The following is a 23,349-nucleotide window of genomic DNA, read 5'->3' on the forward strand; positions in this document are numbered from 1 at the left end:
CCTCTCTCCCTCTCTCTCCCTCTCTCCCTCTCTCTCCCTGCCTCTCTCTCTTTCCCTTCCTCTCTCTCTCTCCCTGCCTCTCTCTCTCTCTGCCTCTCTGTAACTCTGCCTTTCAAATAAATAAATAAATCTTGAAAAACAAAAAGTTAACACCAATAACAACAGCAAGTGCCAATGAGTATATGAAGTAACTGGGAAAATACCCTGCTGTCGTTTGATTGTGTACCTCAAATTTCACGCGCTGAAAACAGTCCCCAAATTCATGTTAATGGTATCTGGAGGTAGAACTTTAGAAAGGAGATTAGGTCATAAGGATTCTGTTCATTGGAAATCTATTCATGGATTAGTGGCATTGTTATAAAAGCAAGCTCTCTCTGGCACACATGCTCTGTCTCACCATGTGATGCCCATGTAATGATACAAAAGGTCCTCATCAAATGTTGAGCAGATGTCAATGACACAGTCTCAGACTTTCCAGCCTCCATAACTGTCAGCCAAATAAATCTCATTCTTGGCGCCATCAAGTGGCACAGCAGGATAAGCCACTGTCTGCAGTGCCAGCATCCCATATGGGCGCTGGTTCAAGCCCTGGCTACTCTACTCCCAATTCAGCTCCCTGCTAATGGCCTAGGAAAGCAGCAAGAGATGGCCCATATCCTTGGGCCTCTGCACCAGCATGGGAGACCTGGAAGAAGCTCCTGGCTTCAGCCTGGCCATTGCAGCCTCTGGGGAGTGAACCAGCAGATGGAAGATCTGTCTCTCCCTATCTCTCTGTAACTCTGCCTTTCAAATAATACATATATTTTTTTTTAAATCTCTATTCTTTATAAATTACCCTGTTAGTATTCAGTTATATCAACAGAAAATGGACTAAATAAAACACTTCCAGAGGCCAGTGTTGTGAAGCAAGGGTTAAGCCAAATCCCATATCTGAGTGCTGGTTTAGGTCTCGGCTCCTCCACTTCCAATCCAGTTTCCCACTAATGCACCAGGGAAAGCTGCTGAAGATGACTCAGGTACTTGGGTCATGCCACCCATGTGGGAGACCAGGATGGAGCTCCTGGCTCCTGACTTCAATCTGGCCCATATCTGGCTATTTTGCAGCCATGTGGAGAGTGAACCAGCAAATGGGAGATCTCCCCAAATGGCCATAACACCTGAGGCCAGGCCAGGCAGAAGCCAGGAGCCAGAAGCTTCAAGCACCTGAGCCACCAGCTACTGCTTCCAATGGTGTGTATTAGATGGAAGCTGTAATCTGAAGCAGACAGGACTTGAACCAAAGCACTCCGATATAAAATGTGGGTGTCCATGGGGCCAGTGCCGTGGCTCACTTGGTTAATCCTCTGCCTGCAGCACCGGCATCCCATATGGGCACCGGGTTCTAGTCCCGGCTGCTCCTCTTCCAGTCCAGCTCTTTGCTGTGGCCCGGGAAGGCAGTGGAGGATGGCCCAAGTGCTTGGGCCCCTGCACCCACATGGGAGACCAGGAGGAAGCACCTGGCTCCTGGCTTCGGATCGGCGTAGCTCTGGCCATAGAGGCCACTTGGGGAGTGAACCAAAAGGAGAAAGACCTTTCTCTCTGTCTCTCCTTCTAACTCTGTCAAATAAATTTAAAAAAAAAAAAAAAAAAGTGGGTGTCCTAAGCAGCATTTTCACCATTGTGCCAAATGTCCACTCCTGAATAAACTTCAAAAACAAGTATTTAGGGGCCGGTGCTGTGGCGCAGCAGGTTAATGCCCTGTCCTGAAGTGCCAGCATCCCATATGGACGCCGGTTCTAGTCCCGGCTGCTCCTCTTCCGATCCAGCTCTCTGCTACGGCCTGGGAAAGCAGTGGAAGATGGCCCAAGTGCTTAGGCACCTGTACCCACGTAGGAGACCTAGAAGAAGCTCCTGGCTCCTGGTTTCAGATCAGCGCAGCTCCGGCTGTTGCGGCTATCTGGGGAGTGAACCAATGAATGGAAGACCTCTCTCTCTCTCTCTCTCTCTCTCTCTTCTCTCTGTGTAATTAAGACTTTCAAATAAATAAATCTTTTTTTTTTTTTTTTTTTTTGACAGGCAGGAATGGACAGTGAGAGAGAGAGACAGAGAGAAAGGTCTTCCTTTGCCGTTGGTTCACCCTCCAATGGCTGCCACGGCCGGCGTGCTGCAACCAGCGCACCGCGCCCATCCGATGGCAGGAGCCAGGTACTTATCCTGGTCTCCCATGGGGTGCAGGGCCCAAGCACTTGGGCCATCCTCCACTGCACTCCCTGGCCACAGCAGAGAGCTGGCCTGGAAGAGGGGCAACTGGGACAGAATCCGGCGCCCCGACCGGGACTAGAACCCAGTGTGCTGGCGCCGCAAGGCGGAGGATTAGCCTAGTGAGCCGTGGCGCCGGCCTCAAATAAATAAATCTTAAAAAAAAAAAAAAAAAGTATTTAAGGGCTGGCACTGTAGCGTACTGGGTTAAGCCACCATCTACGGTGCTGGCATTCCCTATAGGCACCAGTTCAAGTCCTGGCCACTCCACTTCCTTTATTTTTTTTATATGATTGATTTATTTATTTGAAAGTCAGAGTTACACACAGATAGAAATAGTAGAGAGAGATAGAGAGATACAGGTCTTCCATCCACTGGTTCACTCTCCAATTAGCAGCGACGGCCAGAGTTGCGCCAATCTGAAGCCAGGAGCCTGGAGCTTCTTTCGGTCTCCCATCTGAGTGCAGGGGCCCAAGGACTTGGACCATCTTCTACTTCTTTCGCAGGCCATAGCAGAAGAGCTGGATCGGAAGTGAAGCAGCCGGGTCACAAACCGGTGCCCATATAGGATGACAGCACTGCAGGCAGCAGCTTTACCCACTATACCACAGCGCTAGCCCCCACTCCACTTCTGATCCAGATCTTTGTAAATCTGCCTCAGAAAGCAGCAGAAGATGGTCCAAGCATGTGGGCCCCTGTATCCATGTGGGAGACCTGGATGAAGCTCCTGGCTCCTTACTTTTTTCAGGCCCAGCCCTGGCTGTTGCAGCCATTTGGGGAGTGAACCAGCAGATGAAAGATACCATTCTCTCCTTCATTACATGCCCCCCTAATTCTGACTTTCAAATTTAAAAGTCTATGGGCACCGGTTCTAGTCCTGGCTACTACATTTCCAATCCAGCTCTCTGCTATGGCCTGGGAAAGCTGTTTAAGAAGGCCCAACTCCTTGGGCCCCTGCACCCACGTGGGAGACCTGGAAGAAGCTCCTAGCTCCTGGCTTCGGATCAGCGCAGCTCTGGCTGTTGCGGCCAATTGGGGAGTGAACCATCGGATGGAAGACCTCTCTCTGTCTCTGCAACTCTCCTCTCTCTGTGTAACTCTGACTTTCAAATAAAAATAAATCAATCTTTAAAAAAATTTGAAAAATCTTTTAAAAAGGAAAAAATAAGTATTTAATAGGTAGACCTAGTAGGCTTTGGTGTTTGAGTTTTTTAGATAAGAAAACAAGAGGTATTAAAAATGAGCTCCTGATCGCTTCTCAGCCTTTTGGCTAAGATCAAGTGTAAAAATGAGCTCCTGGTTGCCAGCCCCATTCAACTGGCAATTACTGAACAGGAATACAGCAGGAGCAAACTGAGGGCTGACATGAGCTGAATTAGTTCATGTTTTGGATTTAAGATATCTGTGAGATATCCAAGCAGAAATTTCTAGTTTACAGTTGGATGTGTGGATCTCTAGATCAAAAGAGCAGGAGGGAGGCAGGAGATGTCTTAGGTTAGAAACATAAATTAGATCTAGATGGTAACTGAAGCCATGGAAGATGGGTTCTCACAAAAAAGGAGAAGGTAAAGGGCCTACATCCGAGAGCAAAAGTCAGTGAAGGAGTCCGAGCAGTTGACACAGATAATACAAAGTTAGGAGTATGGTAAGGGACAGGCATTTGGCCTAGAGGTTAAGATGCCAACATTCCAGACCAGAATGCCTGGGTTTGATATCAGGTCCACTTTTTTTTTTTTTTTTTTTTTTTTTGACAGGCAGAGTTGAGACAGTGAGAGAGTGTGTGTGAGAGAGAGAGAGAGAGGTCTTCCTTTTCCATTGGTTCATCCCCCAAGTGGCCTCTACGGCCGGTGTGTTGCAGCCGGTGTGCTGCACCGATCCGGAGCCAGGAGCCAGGTGCTTCCCCCTGGTCTCCCATGCAGCTGCAGGGCCCAAGGACCTGGGCCGTCCTCACTGCACTCCCGAGGCCCACTCTTGACTCCAGTTTCTGGCTAAAACAGACTCTGGGAGGCAGCAGTGATGGCTCAAGTAATTAGGTTCCCACCAACCAATTTACTGCAATCCAGGTTCTGGAGCAAATTAGCAGATGGGAGTACTGGCAAGTGTACGCACATACTCTGCTTCATAATTTTAAATAAATAAATAAATAAAACAGTAAGGTAAATTAAAAGCCAAAAGTTTTTTAAAGGAAAGAATGAAGGCCAGTGTTGTGGCAGAGGGTTAAGCCACCACCTGCAACACCAGCATATGATACGGGTGTCAGAGTCCCAATTGCTCCACTTCTGATCTAGCTCCTTGCTTCTCAGAGTGGGAAATCAGTAAAAGTGGTTTAAGTGTTTGGATCCCTGCCACCCATGTAGGAGACCAGGATGGAGGTCCTGGCTCCTGGCTTTGGCCTGTCCTAACTTCAGTGTAGTGGCCATTTGGGGGAGTGCATAAGTGGATGGAGGATCCATCGATCTCTGTCTTTCTCCCTCTAACTCTGCCTTTCAAATAAATGAGTAAGTCTTTCAAAATATATATATAAAAATCAAAAGTCTCAAATGCTTCTAAGAGGCCAAACAAGATAGTAAGTGTCCACTGAATTTAGAGACATTTATTATCTAAAGACTGACAAGAACTATTCATTGGCAAGGGGGAAAAGAGTGGCAGAGGCTGTCAAACAAGAAAATGTTACAGAACTGAAAGCGCTTAATCTTTGAATGGAAAGAACTAAACAAGAGCCCAGAAAAATGAAAGGTGAGGGAAGGACAGAAAGATTTACATCAAAATACAACACAGTGAGAGGGAATAAAAAAAAAACTTTGAGGCCCGCATTTTGGCATAGTGGGTAAAGTTGCTGCCTGCAATGCCAGCATCTCTGTGAGCACTGGTTTGACTCCAGGTTGCTCCACTTCCAATTCAGCTCCCTGTTAATGTGCCTAGGAAAGCAATGAAAGATGGCCCAAGTCCTTGGGCCCCTACACCCACTTGGGAGACCCAAAGAAGTTCCTGGTTCCTGCCTTCGGTCTGGCCCACCCCTAAGCAACAGGTGGAAAAATTCTGTCTCTCCCGCTTTCTCTCTCTGTAACTGTGCCTTTCTAATAAATAAAATAAATCTTAAAAAAAAAAAAATCTTAAAATCAAAGAGAAAATATCAGAAAACAAATGACATCCAACTTTCAAAAGCAACACCTGAAGCCAAAAGACAAGAATGGAATACAGACTTAAAATTCTAAAATAATTGTAAATCTTAAAAATTCTAAAAGGAGGAGCTGGTGCTGTGGTGTGAAAGGTTAAGCCTCCACCTGTCGCAACAGCATACCACATGAGCCCCACTGTAGTCTCCAATCCAGTTTCTGCTAATGGCTTGGGAAAGCAGTGGAAGATGGTCCAAGCGCTTGGGCCCCTGCACCCACATGGGAGACCCGGAAGAAGCTCCTGGTTTCAGATTGGCTGAGCTCCGGCCCTTGAGGCCATTTGGAGAGTGAACCAGCGGATGGACGACCTCTGTCTGTAAATATTTAAAAAACCAAACAAAAAAAATTATAAAAGGAGCCAATGTTGTGGCGGTGGGTTAGATTGTTGAGGGAGACCAGGATGGAGTTCTTGGTCCCCGGCCTTGGCCTAGTCCAGTCCTCGCTGTTGTGGCCACTTTTAGAGTGAGCCACCAGGTGAAAACCTCTTTCTCCTCCTCTCTCCCCACTCCTTCCCTACTACCCTCTCTGTCACTCTGCCTTTCAAATTAATAAATAGAATAAATCTTTAAAAAAAAAAAAAAATACATGCATTGGGCCAGCGCCGCGGCTCACTAGGCTAATCCTCCGCCTTGCGGCGCCGGCACACTGGGTTCTAGTCCCGGTCGGGGCGCCGGATTCTGTCCAGGTTGCCCCTCTTCCAGGCCAGCTCTCTGCTGTGGCCAGGGAGTGGCAGTGGAGGATGGCCCAAGTGCTTGGGCCCTGCACCCCATGGGAGACCAGGAGAAGTACCTGGCTCCTGCCATCGGATGGGCGCGGTGCGCTGGTTGCAGCGCGCCGGCCGTGGCGGCCATTGGAGGGTGAACCAACGGCAAAGGAAGACCTTTCTCTCTGTCTCTCTCTCTCACTGTCCACTCTGTCAAAAAAAAAAAAAATTCTTCAAAACATAAAATTCTGATGATATCAAATGTTAGCAAGGATGCAAAGCAAACACTGCCAATGGAAATGTAAATTGGTATAACTAGTTTGGATTCACCTAGTAAAATCAAATTTACACTCCTTTGTACTCAGCAATTCCACTCCTGGATTAACAAAATTCATGCAACATTATGTGTAGTAGCCAAAAACAAGAAGCTGATATATTCATTAATTGTACAATGGTAAGCAACCAGTGATATAATCATTAAATACTCTGCAACAATGAAAATGAACTACCTACAGCTCTAGCTGATAACAAATGTCACAAACATAAAGCTAGTTTTAATAGAAGATATATGTGTATGATCCCATTCATCTAAAGTTCAAGTACTCACAAAACTAAAGTTTATAATATTTAGGGTTAAGGGGCTCACACTATGGTATAGCAGGTATTTCCGCCACCTGCAGCACTAGCATCCCATATGGGCACTGGTAAATCAGCAGATGAAAGATTTCTCTGCCTCTGCCTGTCTCCCTGTCTCTCTCTCTGTCTCTGACTCTGTAACTCTGCGTTTTCTTTTTTTTTTTTTTTCCAAGATTTTATTTATTTATTTGAGAGGCAGAGTTACAGAGAGAGAGGGAAGACAGAAAGGTCTTCCATTCACTGGTTCACTCCCCAAACGGCCGCAACAGCTGGAGCTGGGCTGATCCAAAGCCAGGAGCCAGAAGCTTCAGAATTCTGGCTCTCCGATGTGGGTGCAGGGGCCCAACCACTTGGGCCATCTTCAACTGCTTTCCCAGGCCATAGCAGAGAGCAGAATTGGAAGAGGTGCAACCAGAACTGGAACTGCCTGGCAGCGTAGCCAGAGGCTTAGTCCACTACACCACAGCGCTGGCCCCAATAACTCTGCCTTTCAAATAAATAAATTTTTTTAAATGTAGGGTTAAATACTAGATGATAAACTATACAAAAAAGCAAATGAATGACTAACTTAAGGATAGAATAGTGGTCTACTTTAGGGAGAGCAGAGATAAGATTCAGAAAGGAGGCAAAATTTCTCAATCCTGATGACTGATAATACAAAATTTACTTTAACTGCTAAATGTACATATATGCTCCTATATTTTTCAATACAATGATCATACATTTCACCAATTTTTTTTTTTGGACAGGCAGAGTGGACAGTGAGAGAGAGAGACAGAAAGAAAGGTCTCCCTTTGCCATTGGTTCACCCTCCAATGGCTGCCACGGCTGGCGCATGGCGCTGATCCGAAGCCAGGAGCCAGGTGCTTCTCCTGGTCTCCCATGCAAGTAACAGGGCCCAAGCACTTGGGCCATCCTCCACTGCACTCCCAGGCCACAGCAGAGAGCTGGCCTGGAAGAGGGGCAACCGGGACAGAATCTGGTGCCCCGACCGGGACTAGAACCCAGTGTGCCGGTGCCGCAAGACGGAGGATTAGCCTAGTGAGCCGTGGCATCAGCCACATTTCACCATTTCTTAAAAGGCATACACTCATCAGTTGTCAAAAAAGAACCATCTGGGGCCAGCACCGAGGCTCACTTGGTTAATCCTCTGCCTGCGGCGCCAGCATCCCACATGGGCGCTGGTTCTAGTCCCGGTTGCTCCTCTTCCAGTCCAGTCTCTGCTGTGGTCCGGGAAGGCAGTGGAGGATGGCCCAAGTGCTTGGGCGCCTGCACCCACGTGGGAGACCAGGAAAAGCTCCTGGCTTGGATTGGCGTAGCTCCGGCCGTAGCGGCCATTTGGGGGGTGAACCAACAGAAGGAAGAACTTTCTCTCTGTAGTCCCTCTCTCTAACTCTGTCAAATTAAAAAAAAAAAAAAAAAGAAAGAAAGAAAACCATCTGTTGGGGCGGCGCCATGGCTCATTTGGTTAATCCCTGCCTGTGGCGCCGGCATCACATATGGGCGCCGGTTCTAGTCCCAGTTGCTCCTCTTCCAGTCCAGCTCTCTGCTGTGGCCTGGGAAGGCAGTGGAGGATGGCCCAAGTGTTTGGGCCCCTGCACCCACATGGGAGACCAGGAAGAAGCACCTAGTGCCGGCCGTGGCGGCCATTTGGGGAGTGAACCAACAGAAAGAAGACCTTTCTGTCTGTCTCTGTCTATAACTGTACCTGTCAAATTAAAAAAAAAAAAAAAATCTGCATCCAACACACAACCTGGAGTTCAGCTTCAACTGGTTTAACAGAAAACATCAGCTGTCCAAAAATGCAATTCATTAAATAATTTTATGTCATTCCCTTTTTTCTGTTAAAAACAGAAATCCAAAAATAGAAAATTGTGAGGGATATTCCATAGCTTCATATATATGTTAAATAATACCATATTAAACAGAAAACAAAAGTAAAATAGCAAAGATTTTTCAGGCAAGGAAGTAATTATGTTAGAGATGTATTTATAATGTTGGACTAAGAGGAAGGAATACAACTGTGCTGGAAAAATGAATACCTATTTACAATGTAATCTTTGTGAGTTACCAATTTCCACAAACAAATGATTAGAAGTTTAGAAGTAGTTTTCTACTGCATACTACTACATAAAATGTTAAAGTTTGATAACTTTTCCCCACATAGAAAGAAGTCAGTAACTTTATAATTTCTAGGGAATCTTGAAAAGCAAAAATTTAGAGGCAAAGTTTTTAGGCCCAAATAGGTCAGATAAGTATAAAGTTTAAGTTTTCTTTTAAAAAAATTTTTTACACTCTATTCCTTAGAAGCCTGGAGTAATGAAATGAAAAAAGATGCAAGGAACTCAGATTCTTGAAATATCATCCTAAAACACAGTCAGTAAGCCCACAGAAATTATCCCTGAAACAATTAGTGTTTAACCACATGAAGTTGTTAATTTTCAGAAAACTTTCCATTTTTACCATAGACATTAACTTTGCAGAAACGGTCACTACAGAATAAACCACAGAAGTACTGATAGCTCACACAACCTGCCCCTGCCATGGGAAACTAAGGAAATGGTTTCCTGTTTAGTACCTTTTCCTGTCCCATCCCATATTTTACTTCTATGAATTCCAAATGTTAACAGTAACGTCTACCACTTATTAAGCCCTTTCTGTGTGACTTATATTTATTATCTCCTTTAATCCTAACATACTGAGTGGCAGGCCTTACTGATGAGGACAGTCAGGCATAGAACTTGTCAGTAACCTGCCCAAGGTCACACACTACTATGGAGAGAGGGAGCCGAGAAATGTTGACTCAAGAGCCACTGCCCTTAATACTCAGCTGTTTATATTTGATAAAACAACATATTTGCACCATGAAAACATGAAATCACCTGCTGCTTTCAAACTACAGGATGCCAGATGCCTTGAGGATTTGTTTTGCCTTTCCCAGCTAACTGCATACTCACGGAACGTTAATAGGTTAAGGGGTCTAAACAAACATTTAGGAAAACTTGGAACTTCACAGCCAAGAAAACAAAGGGGCAGAGAAGCTAAGTGACAGCCAACACTAACACACAACTCGACTCCCAGAAGAGATCTTCGCTCTGCACTAAAAGCCCTTCCTACACACATCTCACACAGTAAGCTCTTGCTGAAACCATACCCAGCCGTCCACCCAAACACTGAGGCCCACTTTGCAGACATGAACTTCAATAGCATTCACATGAGAACAATCTTGCACTTCAACAGAGATATGCTATGTGCTAAGGCAATGGTTAAACCCAGATGAACATCATAATGCTTTCGTTACAGAAATACAAACACACTAACTATAATGCGACAATTATGAACAATGTGTCTTGAAAGCACATAGAGAGGAGAGCGCATAAGGAACAAGATGCATTTGTGGCAGAGTAAAGTCAAAGGTAATGCTGCTTACAAAGCAAGGAAAATGCTGCCACTTCTACCAATTGATGTTAAAGTAAAAATATATATATAAATGAAGTCAGAAGATCTGAGTTCAAGTCAAAACTTGACTTGTATGAATAACTTGTTAATCTCAGTGTCCTCAGATGTGAAAGGTGGCTACTACTACTGACCTGTCCACCTCACCAGATTTTTGGAAAAGTCAATTACCTGAAAGTACTTAACAAACGGCAAACTTCCTATAAAAAAAAAACCAAGTTACTTATTTATGTTTTCACTTCTAGGCAACACTGTTGGTCCTTCCCCTAAACTGTGTCTCATAAAAGCCTTACCCTTCAAGATGAAAATATTCCAATGACATCACTCAAATGCTCCTTAGCAGACAGTAAACGGTTCACATGAATGCCTTCAGGTTAAAATGCCAAATCTTTCTATAGAAATAATATGTATACATACAATGCTTTATCCTTAGGCTTTGGTATTGACATCTAGTCAAAGCTTACTATAATTATATTTAGAAACTAGCACCAGATGCAAGTTTTCTCTTCTGGAAATTTTCTAAGAGATTCCATTCCATTTTATGCGATGTTGTCAAGCAACCACTCAAGGACAGACCAAGTAGCTATCACCTGGCTCTGATCCCAGGAGATGGGCTATATACTAGCTATAGCTACAGCCTAATGTATGCCCTGGACCCTAAAAAGAGAAATGCAAACAGGAACCAAACAAAAATCCACTAAAAAAGGTAACGAGTGTCCCACTGTAAGATCATTGGAGGCCCATGGCCAGACCCCTCCTGTAAATTACGGAACTCTCATTTCCTTGGAGTTTGACAGAGAAGCAGGAATAACCCGGTCCCCTCGATAAACTCCATCCAAGCCCCATTCTGTTGAATCCTTAAGCCCCCGGTCTAAGCGACTCCTTGGATGGTCGGCTAAAGAAAGTTCCAGCGCCTGGCCGCGAAGTCAAAAAGGAGGCAGGAAAGGGTCGCCGCAGCGTGAAGCCCCCGTGCCCCTGGGCCAGCGGCTGCTCTATCTCCCAGGCCACTTCCCGTCGTCTCCCTCTTACCTTGTACACTTTCCCGAAGGCTCCGTCGCCCAGCTCGCCTATGATTTCCCAAAACTCCTCGGGGTTCAGGTCCCTCTTCACGTGCTCGTACTGCTTCTTCTTCTTCTCGCTCCCCAACTTGAAGATCTTACGGAAATTGAAGAAGGACATTTTTCCTCCCCCACAGAGTTCCTTGCACTTAAGGACTAGAAACAACAATAAAAGGCAAAGTTTCTCCGCCTCCTTCTCCGCGCGAGCCCGGCGGACGGGCGGCGGCGCGGGGTCTCCGGCTCCCGCGGCTCCGGCCGGGCCGTCCCCGGAGAGGGCGGGGCAGCGCCCGGGGCTCCGGCCCGCGGCGAGGGGGGGCGCCCTGCGCCGAGCCCGGCTCGCCCGCCCGCCCGCCGCGCGATGGGGCGCCTGGCCCCCGGCCGGCCCGCGGGGGCTGCACCTGTGCGGACGCCCGTCCACCCGGTCCCGGCCCGGCCCGACGGCGCCCGGCGGGTCTGCACGCCCGCAGCCGCGGCGGCTTAGGCCCGTGTCACGACGAGTCTCCAGGGGCGGCGGCCACTCGGGGCGAGGGAAGCGGCCGGCAGCCGCTGAGACGAGCGCGCGAGAGGCCAAGCTCCCCGGCCGCGGGCAGCGAGCCTCGGGCCTCCTTCGCAGCCGTCTCTATTCCTGCGGCGCGAGGCCCGCGCGTCCCCTCAGCTCTGGGGCGCCGCCACCTCCGCCTCGCTCCCTCCCCAGCCCACACAGCCGCGGCCTGGAGCGCGCGCCGACGCCGACGCCGACTCCGCAGCGTGCCCGCGCGTTCCCCCGCCGCGCGCCCGCGCAGGGGCGGCCCCTTGAGCCCCGCGCACGCGCGTTGGCCCGCGCAGGCTGGCGGCGCCGAAGTGTTGGTGAGCCGAGTGCGGCGGGCCCTGGTTCCCTGCGGTCCCCCGAGGCGGGCCCGGCGCTGGCCCTGCGAACCCCGAATCCTCGTCAGCCTCTGGCTTTGTTCGTAGTGGCCCCCGCGTTGCGACGCTGGCGGATGTTGCCTCGGTGCTGGATGTGGGAAAAACTGTCAAGAATGAAAGCTCAGGCTTCCTGAGTGGAGCCGGGAAGTGGGCTTTGTTTTTAGCTCTTAAATTGATTCCAGAGGATAGTGAGAGGAGAGTGTGGGTGGCGCTGTGAGCCTTGGCTTGGGAGCCGGAGCCCTGTGGCCTGGAGCAGGTGACGCCCCCTTGCCTCAGTTTCCTCACGGCGCCTGCCTGGAGGTGGCAGCGAGGGCTCAGTGAGGCACCGGCACAAGCTCGTGGTCTCACAGCTGACACGGACCTAGAACAGTTGCTCGAGCCCACTGCTCCAGGGATGTCTGGGGGGGCTCTCCGCCGCCCGCCGGATGGCACGTCCAGCCTGGGACGGTGCTGCCCGGCTGGGGCCGTACCGGCATCGTCTGCAATCGGCCAGAAGGTGACCTGCCCTCCTCGCCTCCGGTCGCACTTTCGGGGCAGTGGCTGCTTGTTCAGCAAGGTGACCGAGTCGCGGGAGACGTCCTGGCGTGGGAGAGGCAGACGGGTCTGGCTGATGCGTGAGTGGAGGTATCCAGCAAGGCAGGGTTGCTGCTGTTTATATAATACCCACCTACCACCCCTCCCCGACCATTTTACCCTCCAGCCCCTACATGTTACAGCAAAACCCCTCTTCCAGGAGGAAGCTTAATATGATTCGGTTTCTCATGATCCTTCTACTTTTTAAGTTTTTATTAAGGTATAATTGATATACAATAGGCTGTACATTTGTGCACACACGTGAAAGCAATATTAATCTGCTTTAATTGGTATCATTTATGAAGAAAATAGAGAAATGCAAAAAAGAAATCAAATACAAGAGTAGTGGAATTCCACCGTCCAGAGGTAGCCATTGGAAAGAGTTCATTAAATTTCCAAACAGGTTTTTTTGGCCATGCTTTTTTTTTTTACATGAATGAGATTACTTTTCAGATTCCAGTACAATTAGTAATTATTCTCTCTTGCATCATGAGATATTTATAATCTTTATTTTAAATAAAACATTAATAAATATCTTTGCATACAAAATCCTTTTATACATGCTTGATTATTTCCTTGAGATAAATCACCAGAAAGAGATTTGGGCCAAAGGGTGTATGTCTGTTTCCTTTTTTGTTCTTTTCAAAATAGAAAAGACTACTATGTTCTCATGTTGAAAGATTGTGTATCAGGACTGGTGCTGTGGCACAACAGGTTAAGCCATCATTTGCAGCACCAGCACCCCATATGGGCACTGCTTTGAGACCCAATTATTCCATTTCTGATCAAGCTTCTTGCTAATGTGCCCAGGAAAGCAGCGGAAAATGACTCAAGTCCTTGGGTCCCAGCACCCACAAGGGAAACCCAGATGACATTCCTGGTTCCTGACTTCAGCCTGGCCCAGCCCTGGTCATTGGGCCATTTGGGGAGTGAACCAGCAGATGGGAGATCTTTCTCCTCGACTTTCAAATAAATGGATAAATCTTAAAAAAAAAAAAAAAAAAAGATTGTGTATCATTGTTGTTAATAATTCAGATACAGGAATTACAAACTCAGAAACTGTAATTTTCCTCTCCTGCCTTGCCCCCACTCAAATTCACCCCCAACCTAACCATTGTTAATAGTCAGGCCTGTACAATGGACATGTTTATGACATTGATGATTTCATGAATGAATACCATTTCCAAACGCATCAAACTGTATGCAAGAAATATAGACAGCTGTCTGTATATCAACCCTGCTTAGAGTTGTCATTAAGTCACTAGCAGTAGCCAGCATTATAGGGCAGTGGTTAAGCTACCACCTGGGATATCAGGACCAGTCTCCTGTATGAGTGCCAGCTCAAATCCAAGTTCCTCCACTTCTGATCTAGCTCCCTGCTACTGTGCCCAGAGAAAGCAGTGGAAGATGATGCAAGTACCTGGACCCCTGCCACCTACCTGGGAGAACAGGATGGAGTTCCTGGCTGCTGGCTCCCAGCTGCAGCCTGGCTCAGCCATAGCTATTGAAGCTGATGTGAGTGAATCAGTGGATGGAAGATCTCTCTCTCTCTCTCTTTCTCTGTAACTCTGCCTTTCAAAATAAATAAATCTTATTTTTAAAAAGTCACTAGCAAGGCACAGTTAAATTGATACCATTAATAAATAGTCTCAGCTTTTTTCATATATTATGGAAACAAATGAATCTCAGAAAAGGTTCCCCTTTTAATAAAATAATAAATTTGGCATCATTCTTAGGCATTTAAAATTAACAGAAAAGTGATCTCTGTTAAACAAAGGAGTGGGAATAAGAGAGGGAGGAGATATATAGGTCGGCACATGCTCACTCAGACTTACCTCCAATGGTGGAACTAGAAATGTGCCAGGGGATTTCAACTCAATCTTACCAAGGAGGCAGGTACCAATGCCAGCGCACTTGGTAAAGTGATAAGTATAAATACACAACCGATCAAAAAGATAGGGTAAGTGTTGAAGAGATTTCACAAATAAGACCAGTGTAAGCAAATAATGAAGGATAGAATTAAAAGGGAGAGAATGATCCTGCGGGGGAAGCAGGACACACAGCAGACTCATAGAATGGCAAACGCCCAAAACAGCACTTGGCCTCAGAATCAACCCTTGGGACATTTGGATCTAGCTAAAAGATCCATAAGAGTCTCACAGGCATGGGAAGCCATGACATGGTGGCAAAAAACAATCTAAATGAAAGATCCTGGTGAACAAGACCCCAGCAGAAGGAATAGGCCATCAAGGAGGGAGTCACCTTTCTCTGAAGGGAGGAAGGAACCTCCACTGTGATACGGCCTTGACTAAACAAATTCAGAGTTGGTGAACTCAAGGGACTTCCACAGCCTAGACAGCTCATAGCAAGAGCCTCGGGTGATGGCTGACATCATAAATAAGAGTGCCAATTGTTAAATCAACAACGGGAGTCACTGAGTACAGGCTCCCCACGTAGGATCTCTGTCCTTAATGTGTTTTACTATGAAACTTAAAAACAACACTACTAGTCGAACAATACCCTATACCTTGTGCGGTTGTGTGAGGGCAGCCTGTTGAAATCCTTGCTTAGTATATACTAAGTTGATCTTCAGTATATGAAGGTAATTGAAAATGAAACTCGATGAAGGGTGGGATGGGAGAGGGAGTGGGAGAGGGGAGGGCCGCAGGAGGGAGGGAGGTTGGGGGGGGGGCCACAACAATACAAAAGTTGCACTTTGTAAATTCACATTTATTAAATAATATATATATAAAGTGGAAAAAATAATAAATTTGGCAAAAAAATTAACCCTATGAGTACAAGGGAAAATTGGGGGGTAATAAAAAATTCTGAAAATGGATTGTGGTGATGGTTGTACAACTGTAAGAACTCACTAAAAATCATTGGATTGTAATTTACAAGGGTGAATTTTATGGAATGTAAATTGTACCTCAATAAATATTTTAAAGCTAAGCTTTTCCATGTATAAAATTTTTTAAAAAATAAAAATGGGAACTGGCATTTGGCATCACCATTTGGATACCACTTGGGATTCCCACATCCCATATCCTGTTGCCTCTGGCTGCCTATTCCAGCTTCCTGCCAGTGCACACCCCCTGGGAAGTGGCAGATGAAGGCTCAAGTACTTGGGACCCTGCCATCCCCATGGGAAACCTGAATTGAGTTCCAGATACCTGGCAAATGCCTGACCAAGCCCCAGCCTTTATGGGATTTGGGGAGTAAACTGGCAGATGGAAAATCTCTCCATGTCTGTTTTTCTGTCTCTGCCTTTTGAATGATTTTTTAAATTTTAATTAAAAATAAAAAGGAACAGAGTGGATAGTGAGAGAGAGAGAGACAGAGAGAAAGGTCTTCCTTTTGCCGTTGGTTCACCCTCCAATGGCTGCCATGGCTGGCGCGCTGCAGTCAACGCACCACGCTGATCCGAAGGCAGGAGCCAGGTGCTTCTCCTGGTCTCCCATGGGGTGCAGGGCCCAAGCACTTGGGCCATCCTCCACTGCACTCCCTGGCCACAGCAGAGAGCTGGCCTGGAAGAGGGGCAACCAGGACAGAATCCGGCGCCCCGACCGGGACTAGAACCCAGTGTGCCAGCGCCGCAAGGTGGAGGATTAGCCTATTGAGCCGCGGCGCCGGCCTGTCTAACCCTTTTAATAGCTGCATAGAATTCCAGTGTCTAGCTGTATCATAGTTCATTTAAGCATTTCTCTAGCAGTAAGCTTCTAGGTAATTTCCAACTTTACATCATTACAAATAACATCACAGTTGAACATGCCTATGTGGCCCTCTTTATGTATTTGCATGATTGTGTTTCCTGAAGATGCTGTTGATGAAGTGGGATTGATGAGTCAAGACTACATTAGGGGCTGCCACCCGAAGTTCTGACTTCCCATATGGGTGCTGGTTTGATTCCCAGCTGCTCCACTTCTGATCCAGCTCTCTGCTATAGCCTGGGAAAGCAGTAGAGGATGGCCCAAGTCCTTGGGCCCCTGCACCCACGTGGGAGACCCAGCAGTAGCTCCTGGCTCTTGGCTTCGGATTGGCACAGCTCCAGCTGTTGCAGCCATTTGAGGAGTGAACCAGCGGATGAAAAATCTCTCTTTCTCTCTCTCCCTCCTTCTCTCTCTCTATAACTCTGACTTTCAAATAAATAAATAAATAATTTTTAAGAGACTATATTAAAAAGTTTTTTTTTTTACCTGTACTGGCCTCTAAAAGGATACCAATTTATTTTCTAGCAGCAATGTATGAGAGCGCCAATTTCACCACTGCTTCAACAGCACCAAGGTATTATCCACCTTTTGAATTTTTACCCAATAAACCGAAAATAACCTCACTTTAATTTAGAATTTAGTGATCTAATGTCTTGTCATGTGTATTGGCCACCTTTATTTCTGATGCTGTGAACTGCCTCAGCACATCGAAGGATACCCGGCTTTCCTCCTGCCCCTCCCATGCCATCCAGCTGAAGGAAGACTGAAACTCTGGGCCACAGAGCCATGGCCAAGGCCGCAAGGGCAAGCACACGAGGGAAATGCAGGCAGGGAAATGCTTGTGGATCAAATGAGATAAATATCTCCCAGTTACTCTGCGAAAGGTTGGTATAAGGCATGATCACTTAAAGAGGAAACAGAGTTTCTGCTCAACCTTGAAAAACTATGGACCTTGGTCAGTGAGCAGACACGGGCAAATACTGCCCACTATGAGACTGGAGCTGCTCCTGTCACTGATGTGGTGCCACTTTACTTTCTGGGGAAAGTAAAGTTCCCAAAGCAATCTGTTGGCATGAAGGGCAAATTCTTCAGCAGCAGGGCTGAACCCTGTGTCCTGATGGCTTAAAGCCACATTGGGGGAGGTTCTTCCAAGCCACAATTTGTTGAACTCTTTATTTAGTGCAGCCAATAAGCCTTTGGATATAATGCAAATTATAAATACATACTCTTAAAAATAAAATATAAAATAAAATACATAAAAATAAAATATAAAAATGCTTTTTAAAAGCAGATTAAATGATGCTTTTTTTTAATTAATGACATGGTCAAATCTAACACACTTTGGAATGATCATGGAATTAATAATAGCTTCTACATTTTCACCTGAAATGTGAAAATAGCCCCAGGCATTATTTAGTGCAGGTAAAATGTCATTTAAACAGATTCCAATTTTCCTGAGGTGGGCATTTGGCCTACACGTTGAAATATTGCTTGGGATTCCCACATCCCATGTTGGAATGCTTCAGTTCAGGTCCCAGTTCCATTCTCAATTCCAGCTTCCTATTATGCACACCCTGGGAGGCAGCAGGTGACAGCTCATTCACAAGGGAGGCCCAGGCTGACTTTGTATTTCTCATCTTCCTTGTGGCCAAGTCTCAACTGTTGTAGGCATTTGAAGAGAAAATCATGGCTGGAAAATATCTCTTCTCTCTGCCTTTCAAATAAATAAAATTAGGTAATTAACTAAAAAGGTTTTCCCAGTAATGGTCATGATATCTGGACGTTTGGTATTTATAAGTCACAGTGGGACTCCCTGATTTTTTTAAACCTTCAGAAAGTAGTTTAGGCCGGCGCCACGGCTCACTAGGCTAATCCTCCGCCTAGCGGCGCCGGCACACCGGGTTCTAGTCCCGGTCGGGGCGCTGGATTCTGTCCCGGTTGCCCCTCTTCCAGGCCAGCTCTCTGCTGTGGCCAGGGAATGCAGTGGAGGATGGCCCAAGTGCTTGGGCCCTGCACCCCATGGGAGACCAGGAAAAGCACCTGCTCCTGGCTCCTGCCATCGGATCAGCGCGGTGCGCTGGCCGCAGCGCGCCGGCCGCGGCGGCCATTGGAGGGTGAACCAACGGCAAAGGAAGACCTTTCTCTCTGTCTCTCTCTCTCACTGTCCACTCTGCCTGTCAAAAAAAAAAAAAAAAAAAGTAGTTTAACCAGTTACCATATATTCATTTAATATGCAATATATTTTTTGTTCTGTTCATGATTAAAATAGTTGAAGACATTCTCTCTAAACAGCTTGTTGAGGAAAGTACTATCTTTGCAATTTCCCTGGTAAATAACTTTGTCTCGTAATAATAAGGGTATCATTAAGAATTAGAAATTTATGAGGCTGGCTGCTCCACTTCCGATCCAGCTCCCTGTTAGTGGCCTGGGAGGGCAGTGGAAGATGACCCAAGTGCTTGGGTCCCTGCACCCATGTGGAGACCTGAAAGAAACTTCTGGCTCCTGGCTTCACATCGGCCCAGCTCTGGCCATTACAGCCATTTGGGGAGTGAACCAGTGGACGGAAGACCTCTCTCTGTCTCCCTCTCTCTGTAACTCTGCCTCTCAAATAAATAAATAAATCTTTTTTAAAAATTAAAAATTTAGTATGTATTGAGTGCTTGCTACATGCCAGGCACTCTACTCAGTGGTTTATACATGTCACCTCCTTTAAAGTTCAAACAAACTTAATGGAGTGGTTTATGATAATACCTATGTGAAAGAGAGAGAAACTGAGGCAGAGTTAAATCACTTGATTAAGACCTTATAGATAATCATGGCAGGTCGTATCTCAAATTCAGATCTTGGTAAATCTAGCTCCCTAGATTTTTTAAAAATTTTTATTTATTTGAGAGGTAGAGTTATAGACACAGGGAGGGACAGAGAGAAAGGTCTTCCATCTGCTGGTTCATTCCCCACATGGCTGCAATGGCCACAATGGCCACAATGGCCAGGGTTGAGCTGATCTGAAGCCAGGAGCCAGGAGCTTCTTCCAGGTCTCCCACGTGGGTGCAGGGGCCCAAGGACTTAGGCCATCTTCCACTGTTTTCCCAGGCCAAGCAGAGAGCTGGATCAGAAGTGGAGCAGCTGGGACTTGAACAGGAACCCAAAAGGGATTCCAGCACTGCAGGCGAGGCTTAGCCCACTACGCCACAGCTCCCTGGTATTTAACAACTGTACTAAGACTATCTCCTTAGCTTAACTGAGTTTTCGTAGTAGCTGTCTCACAGGATTATTGCCACTACTATATGAGGGGACTTTAAAATGTTCATAGAAAAATAGAATTAAAACAAATTTATTTTGGCACAAAAAGTATTTTGAAATCCATGCATAGGTTTTTCATAATGCATGTTTTCTGTGACCTTTTTTAAGACCCTTCACATTTTTCTCCTCTCTTAACTTGAAAAGTACTCCATTCATCATCTCTATTTGGGTAGTGTCCAAGTGTATACGCATGTGAGTATATGTGTACACGCATGTTTATATGTGATTATGCATGTGAGGGTGTGTGAATAAAGGAGTGCCTATGTGTGTTATTGTGTGGACACGATCATATCTGTGTGAATATATGTATGAATGAGTGTGGGAGTGTTTACATGTAAGCATGTGCATATCTGAGTATGAATCTAAAGGTGTGTGTGCTTTTCTTCCTTTAGACTGAAAGCGCTTTGAGAACCTGGACTGTGTTGTCATCCAGGAACCCCCAGAATCCAGCCCAGCATCTTCCAGTTCACAAATTTTTGTTAAAAGAATGGATGAAAAAAAATCAAAAAAAAAAGAAAAAATAATAAGAATGAAAGCCATCAAACCAAATGAAATTACAATTCCTTTCTCCTTTCCTATTTCTAAATTAGACAGTAAAGTTACTAGTTATTTCTTTAAGTGCTACCGTGTAGATTAGCTGGAAGTAGCAAACTCCTTTGTAGGAATACTCTGGGCTATAAACACATTTTTCTCTCTTTGAGGAGTTATATTTTTAGAAAGGAATTTTTCAGGTACTTTAAGAAAGTAACCTGCAATTATGACAATTATTCTCCTGAAATAGAATTGTGTCATTCAGAAAACTCCAAAGTAGATTTGTAGACATATTTTTCCCATTTTATAAGCACAAAAAAGTAAATAAATCACCTGATTTAAGCTCTTTTCTGTTTCAAAACAGGAATCCAAAATTACCTTCCCTCCTAATTTGTCTCTCTGTGTCACACAGAGTTGTCAAACACACTCTCATCCTCCCCTCATCTCTAGTAACGTCTGCTAAAATGAATCATGAGCATTTGGCCATGCAACCAGTGGGCTAAGCACACTCAACTCCTGGGAGGTTACAAAATAAAAACTGTACAGACACTCTTCCTTGCAAGTGGAACTTCAAGTACTGGAATTATCAATATTGAATTTATTTTATTCAGTCACTGACTAAATAAGAGTGGCAGCATCATCTGATAACCAGCCGTTCGGGTTTGTAAAAGCCTTTATAGGGGATGGGTGTTTGGCCTAACATTTAAGATGCCAACATCCCACATCAGAGTGCCTGGGTTCAAATCCCAGTTCCACTCCTGATTCCAGCCTCCTGCCAATGCATAACCTCAGAAGCAGCAGGTGATGGCTCAGGTAGCTGGGTTCCTGCCACCCATGTGGCAGACCTGGACTGAGTTCCCCACCACCATCCCAGGCATTTGGGGAATGAGCGAGAGGACAGGAACTCTCTATCTGGCTCTACCTGTCTCTCAAATACATTTTTTAAAAATTAAAAAAATAGTAAAAAATTTAAAAATAGTATTCCTTCACTCCCTACTTTTATGTTATTACATTCATTCCATCTTTGTTTCATAAGACAAAATGTTGGGTGTGATACTTTCAATCACTGGCTGAAAAGTTTTTGTCCTATTTTTAACTAGCTCTTGCAATAATTGGGCAAGTCACTTCTCTACATTTTGTGACTTCCACTGTTAAAAGTCACTTTTAACAGAGGTGGCTACAGATGCATGAAACAATTCAGAATGACTTAGAAAATGGAGTAACTACCATTTGGGAAGTGACCCAGAAGATAAAAGATCCTCTGTCTGTTTCTCTCTCTCTCTCTCTCTCTCTCTCCCTCTCTCTCATATACTCCAAATAAAATGAGAACAAATAAATGTTTTAAAGATTTGATTTTAATATATTGGAAAAAGTTACAGAAAGAGACAGGAAGAGACAGAAAGAGAAATCTGCCATCCGCTGGTTTACTCCCCAAATAGCTGCAACAGCTAGAGTTGGGCCAGGCTGAACCCGGGACCTGGGACTCCATCCAGGTCTCCCACTTGGGTGGCAGGGCCCCAAGTACTTAGGCCATCATACACTGAGCAGGGACCTGGATCAGAAGTGGAGCAGACAGGACTTGAACCATTGTCTACATAGGATGCCGGCATTGCAAGTGGTAGCCTAAGCCACTGCACCATGACTCTGGGCCCAAGAACAATTTTTTTTTTATTTTATTTTAAGGACAAATCTGTCAACATTTGTGGAGAACTTTGGTTCCACTGAAAGCAATTCTGGTGGTAACCCTTAAGAAATTTACCTAAAAAATGGGGGAAAAAAAACACAGAGTAAATCAGTACCTATCTTCCCAAAGAGATTTTCAGGTTTCCATTATAAGAAATATTTTATAAGTACCTACTACTGTATTATATTCTTCTTCCTTTCATCTTCTAATCTTTCATGACCTACCACCTCTTTTTAAAATTTGTTATTTATTTTCTTTTGTTTTGAAAGGTAGAGAGACAGAGGAAAATCCAATGGTTCACTCCCCAAATACCTGCAATTGCCAGGGTTAGGCCATGATAGAGCAGGAACCCAGATCTCAATCCATGTCTCCCAAACAGGTAGCAGGTACCCAAACACTTGAGCTAGTACCTGCTGCCTCTCAGGGGTGTGTATTAGCAAGAAACTGGACTGGAAGTGGAGCCAGAACTTAAACCTGGTGCTCTGATATGGGATGTAGGCTTCCCAAGTAGCATCTTAACCACCACACACTGGCTGCATATCCCAGGTTTTAAATAAGAATATTCAGTTACTGTAGATTCCTGTTTCACAAAGCTTTCACAACAGTTACAAACCATAAATTAAGGCTTATTACATTAAATTATTAGCACAGTCATGAGATACCGCCAGTTTGTCTTGGAAATTGCAATCTCTTCTAGGTCTGTAGCTCATATTTCATGTTGCTACAGGAAGAAATTAATCAATATAGATTCCTATCAAAGACAAATATATTCTTGCATTTTATACCAATGTCAGCTTCTTAAATGGTCATATCTAACAAAACAAAACAAAAAAGAACCAAATGATTTGTGACTAAGGGTTCAGTTGAATAAAATACATAGATTCTAAACATGACTTTTTATATAGCTCTTTAGAATTGTACCTTTCATTTCTTCATTCACTCATTCATTCAACAGACAGGCATAGGGCCGGCACTGTGACACAGTGGGTTAAGCCGAGGCCTGTAGTGCTGGCATCCCATGTGGGAACTGGTTCAAATCCCAGCAGCTCCGCTCCCGATCTAGCTCCTGTGAATGCACTTGGGAAAGCAGCAGAAGATGGCCCAGGTACTTTGGTCCCTGCACCCATGTGGGGAACCCAGAAGAAGCTCCTGGCTCCTGCCTTTGGCCCAGCCTAGCCCTGGCTGTTGCGGCCATTTGGGGAGTGAACCAGAGGATAGAAGATCTCTGTCTATCTCTCCTTCTTTCTCTGTAGCTCTGCCTTTCAATAATTATATAAATCCTTTAAAAAAAAAAAAAAAGTCATCAATTTTCTGCTATACACCAGGTGGTATTCTAGGGACTGAGGAATCAATCAAAATCAAAACAGGAAAAAAATTC

General features: G+C 45.5%; 1 protein-coding gene across 2 annotated transcripts in view; it reads right to left on the reverse strand.

Moving 5' to 3' along the window:
• Positions 1–12,014, reverse strand: part of SLK (STE20 like kinase) — an 86,166-nt gene extending 74,152 nt beyond the window's left edge. The window contains exon 1 of one of the 2 annotated variants that reach the window (XM_002718721.5): positions 11,239–12,014. In XM_002718721.5, coding sequence (XP_002718767.2) covers positions 11,239–11,388 — 150 coding nt within the window. In that variant the 5' untranslated portion in view covers positions 11,389–12,014. The remainder of the gene's footprint in view (positions 1–11,238) is intronic. The other variant, XM_002718722.5, reaches the window with a different exon arrangement.
• Between the last annotated feature and the right edge of the window lie 11,335 nt (positions 12,015–23,349).

The sequence above is a fragment of the Oryctolagus cuniculus genome, chromosome 15 (assembly GCF_964237555.1).
Source record: "Oryctolagus cuniculus chromosome 15, mOryCun1.1, whole genome shotgun sequence".
Taxonomy (NCBI): Eukaryota; Metazoa; Chordata; class Mammalia; order Lagomorpha; family Leporidae; genus Oryctolagus; species Oryctolagus cuniculus.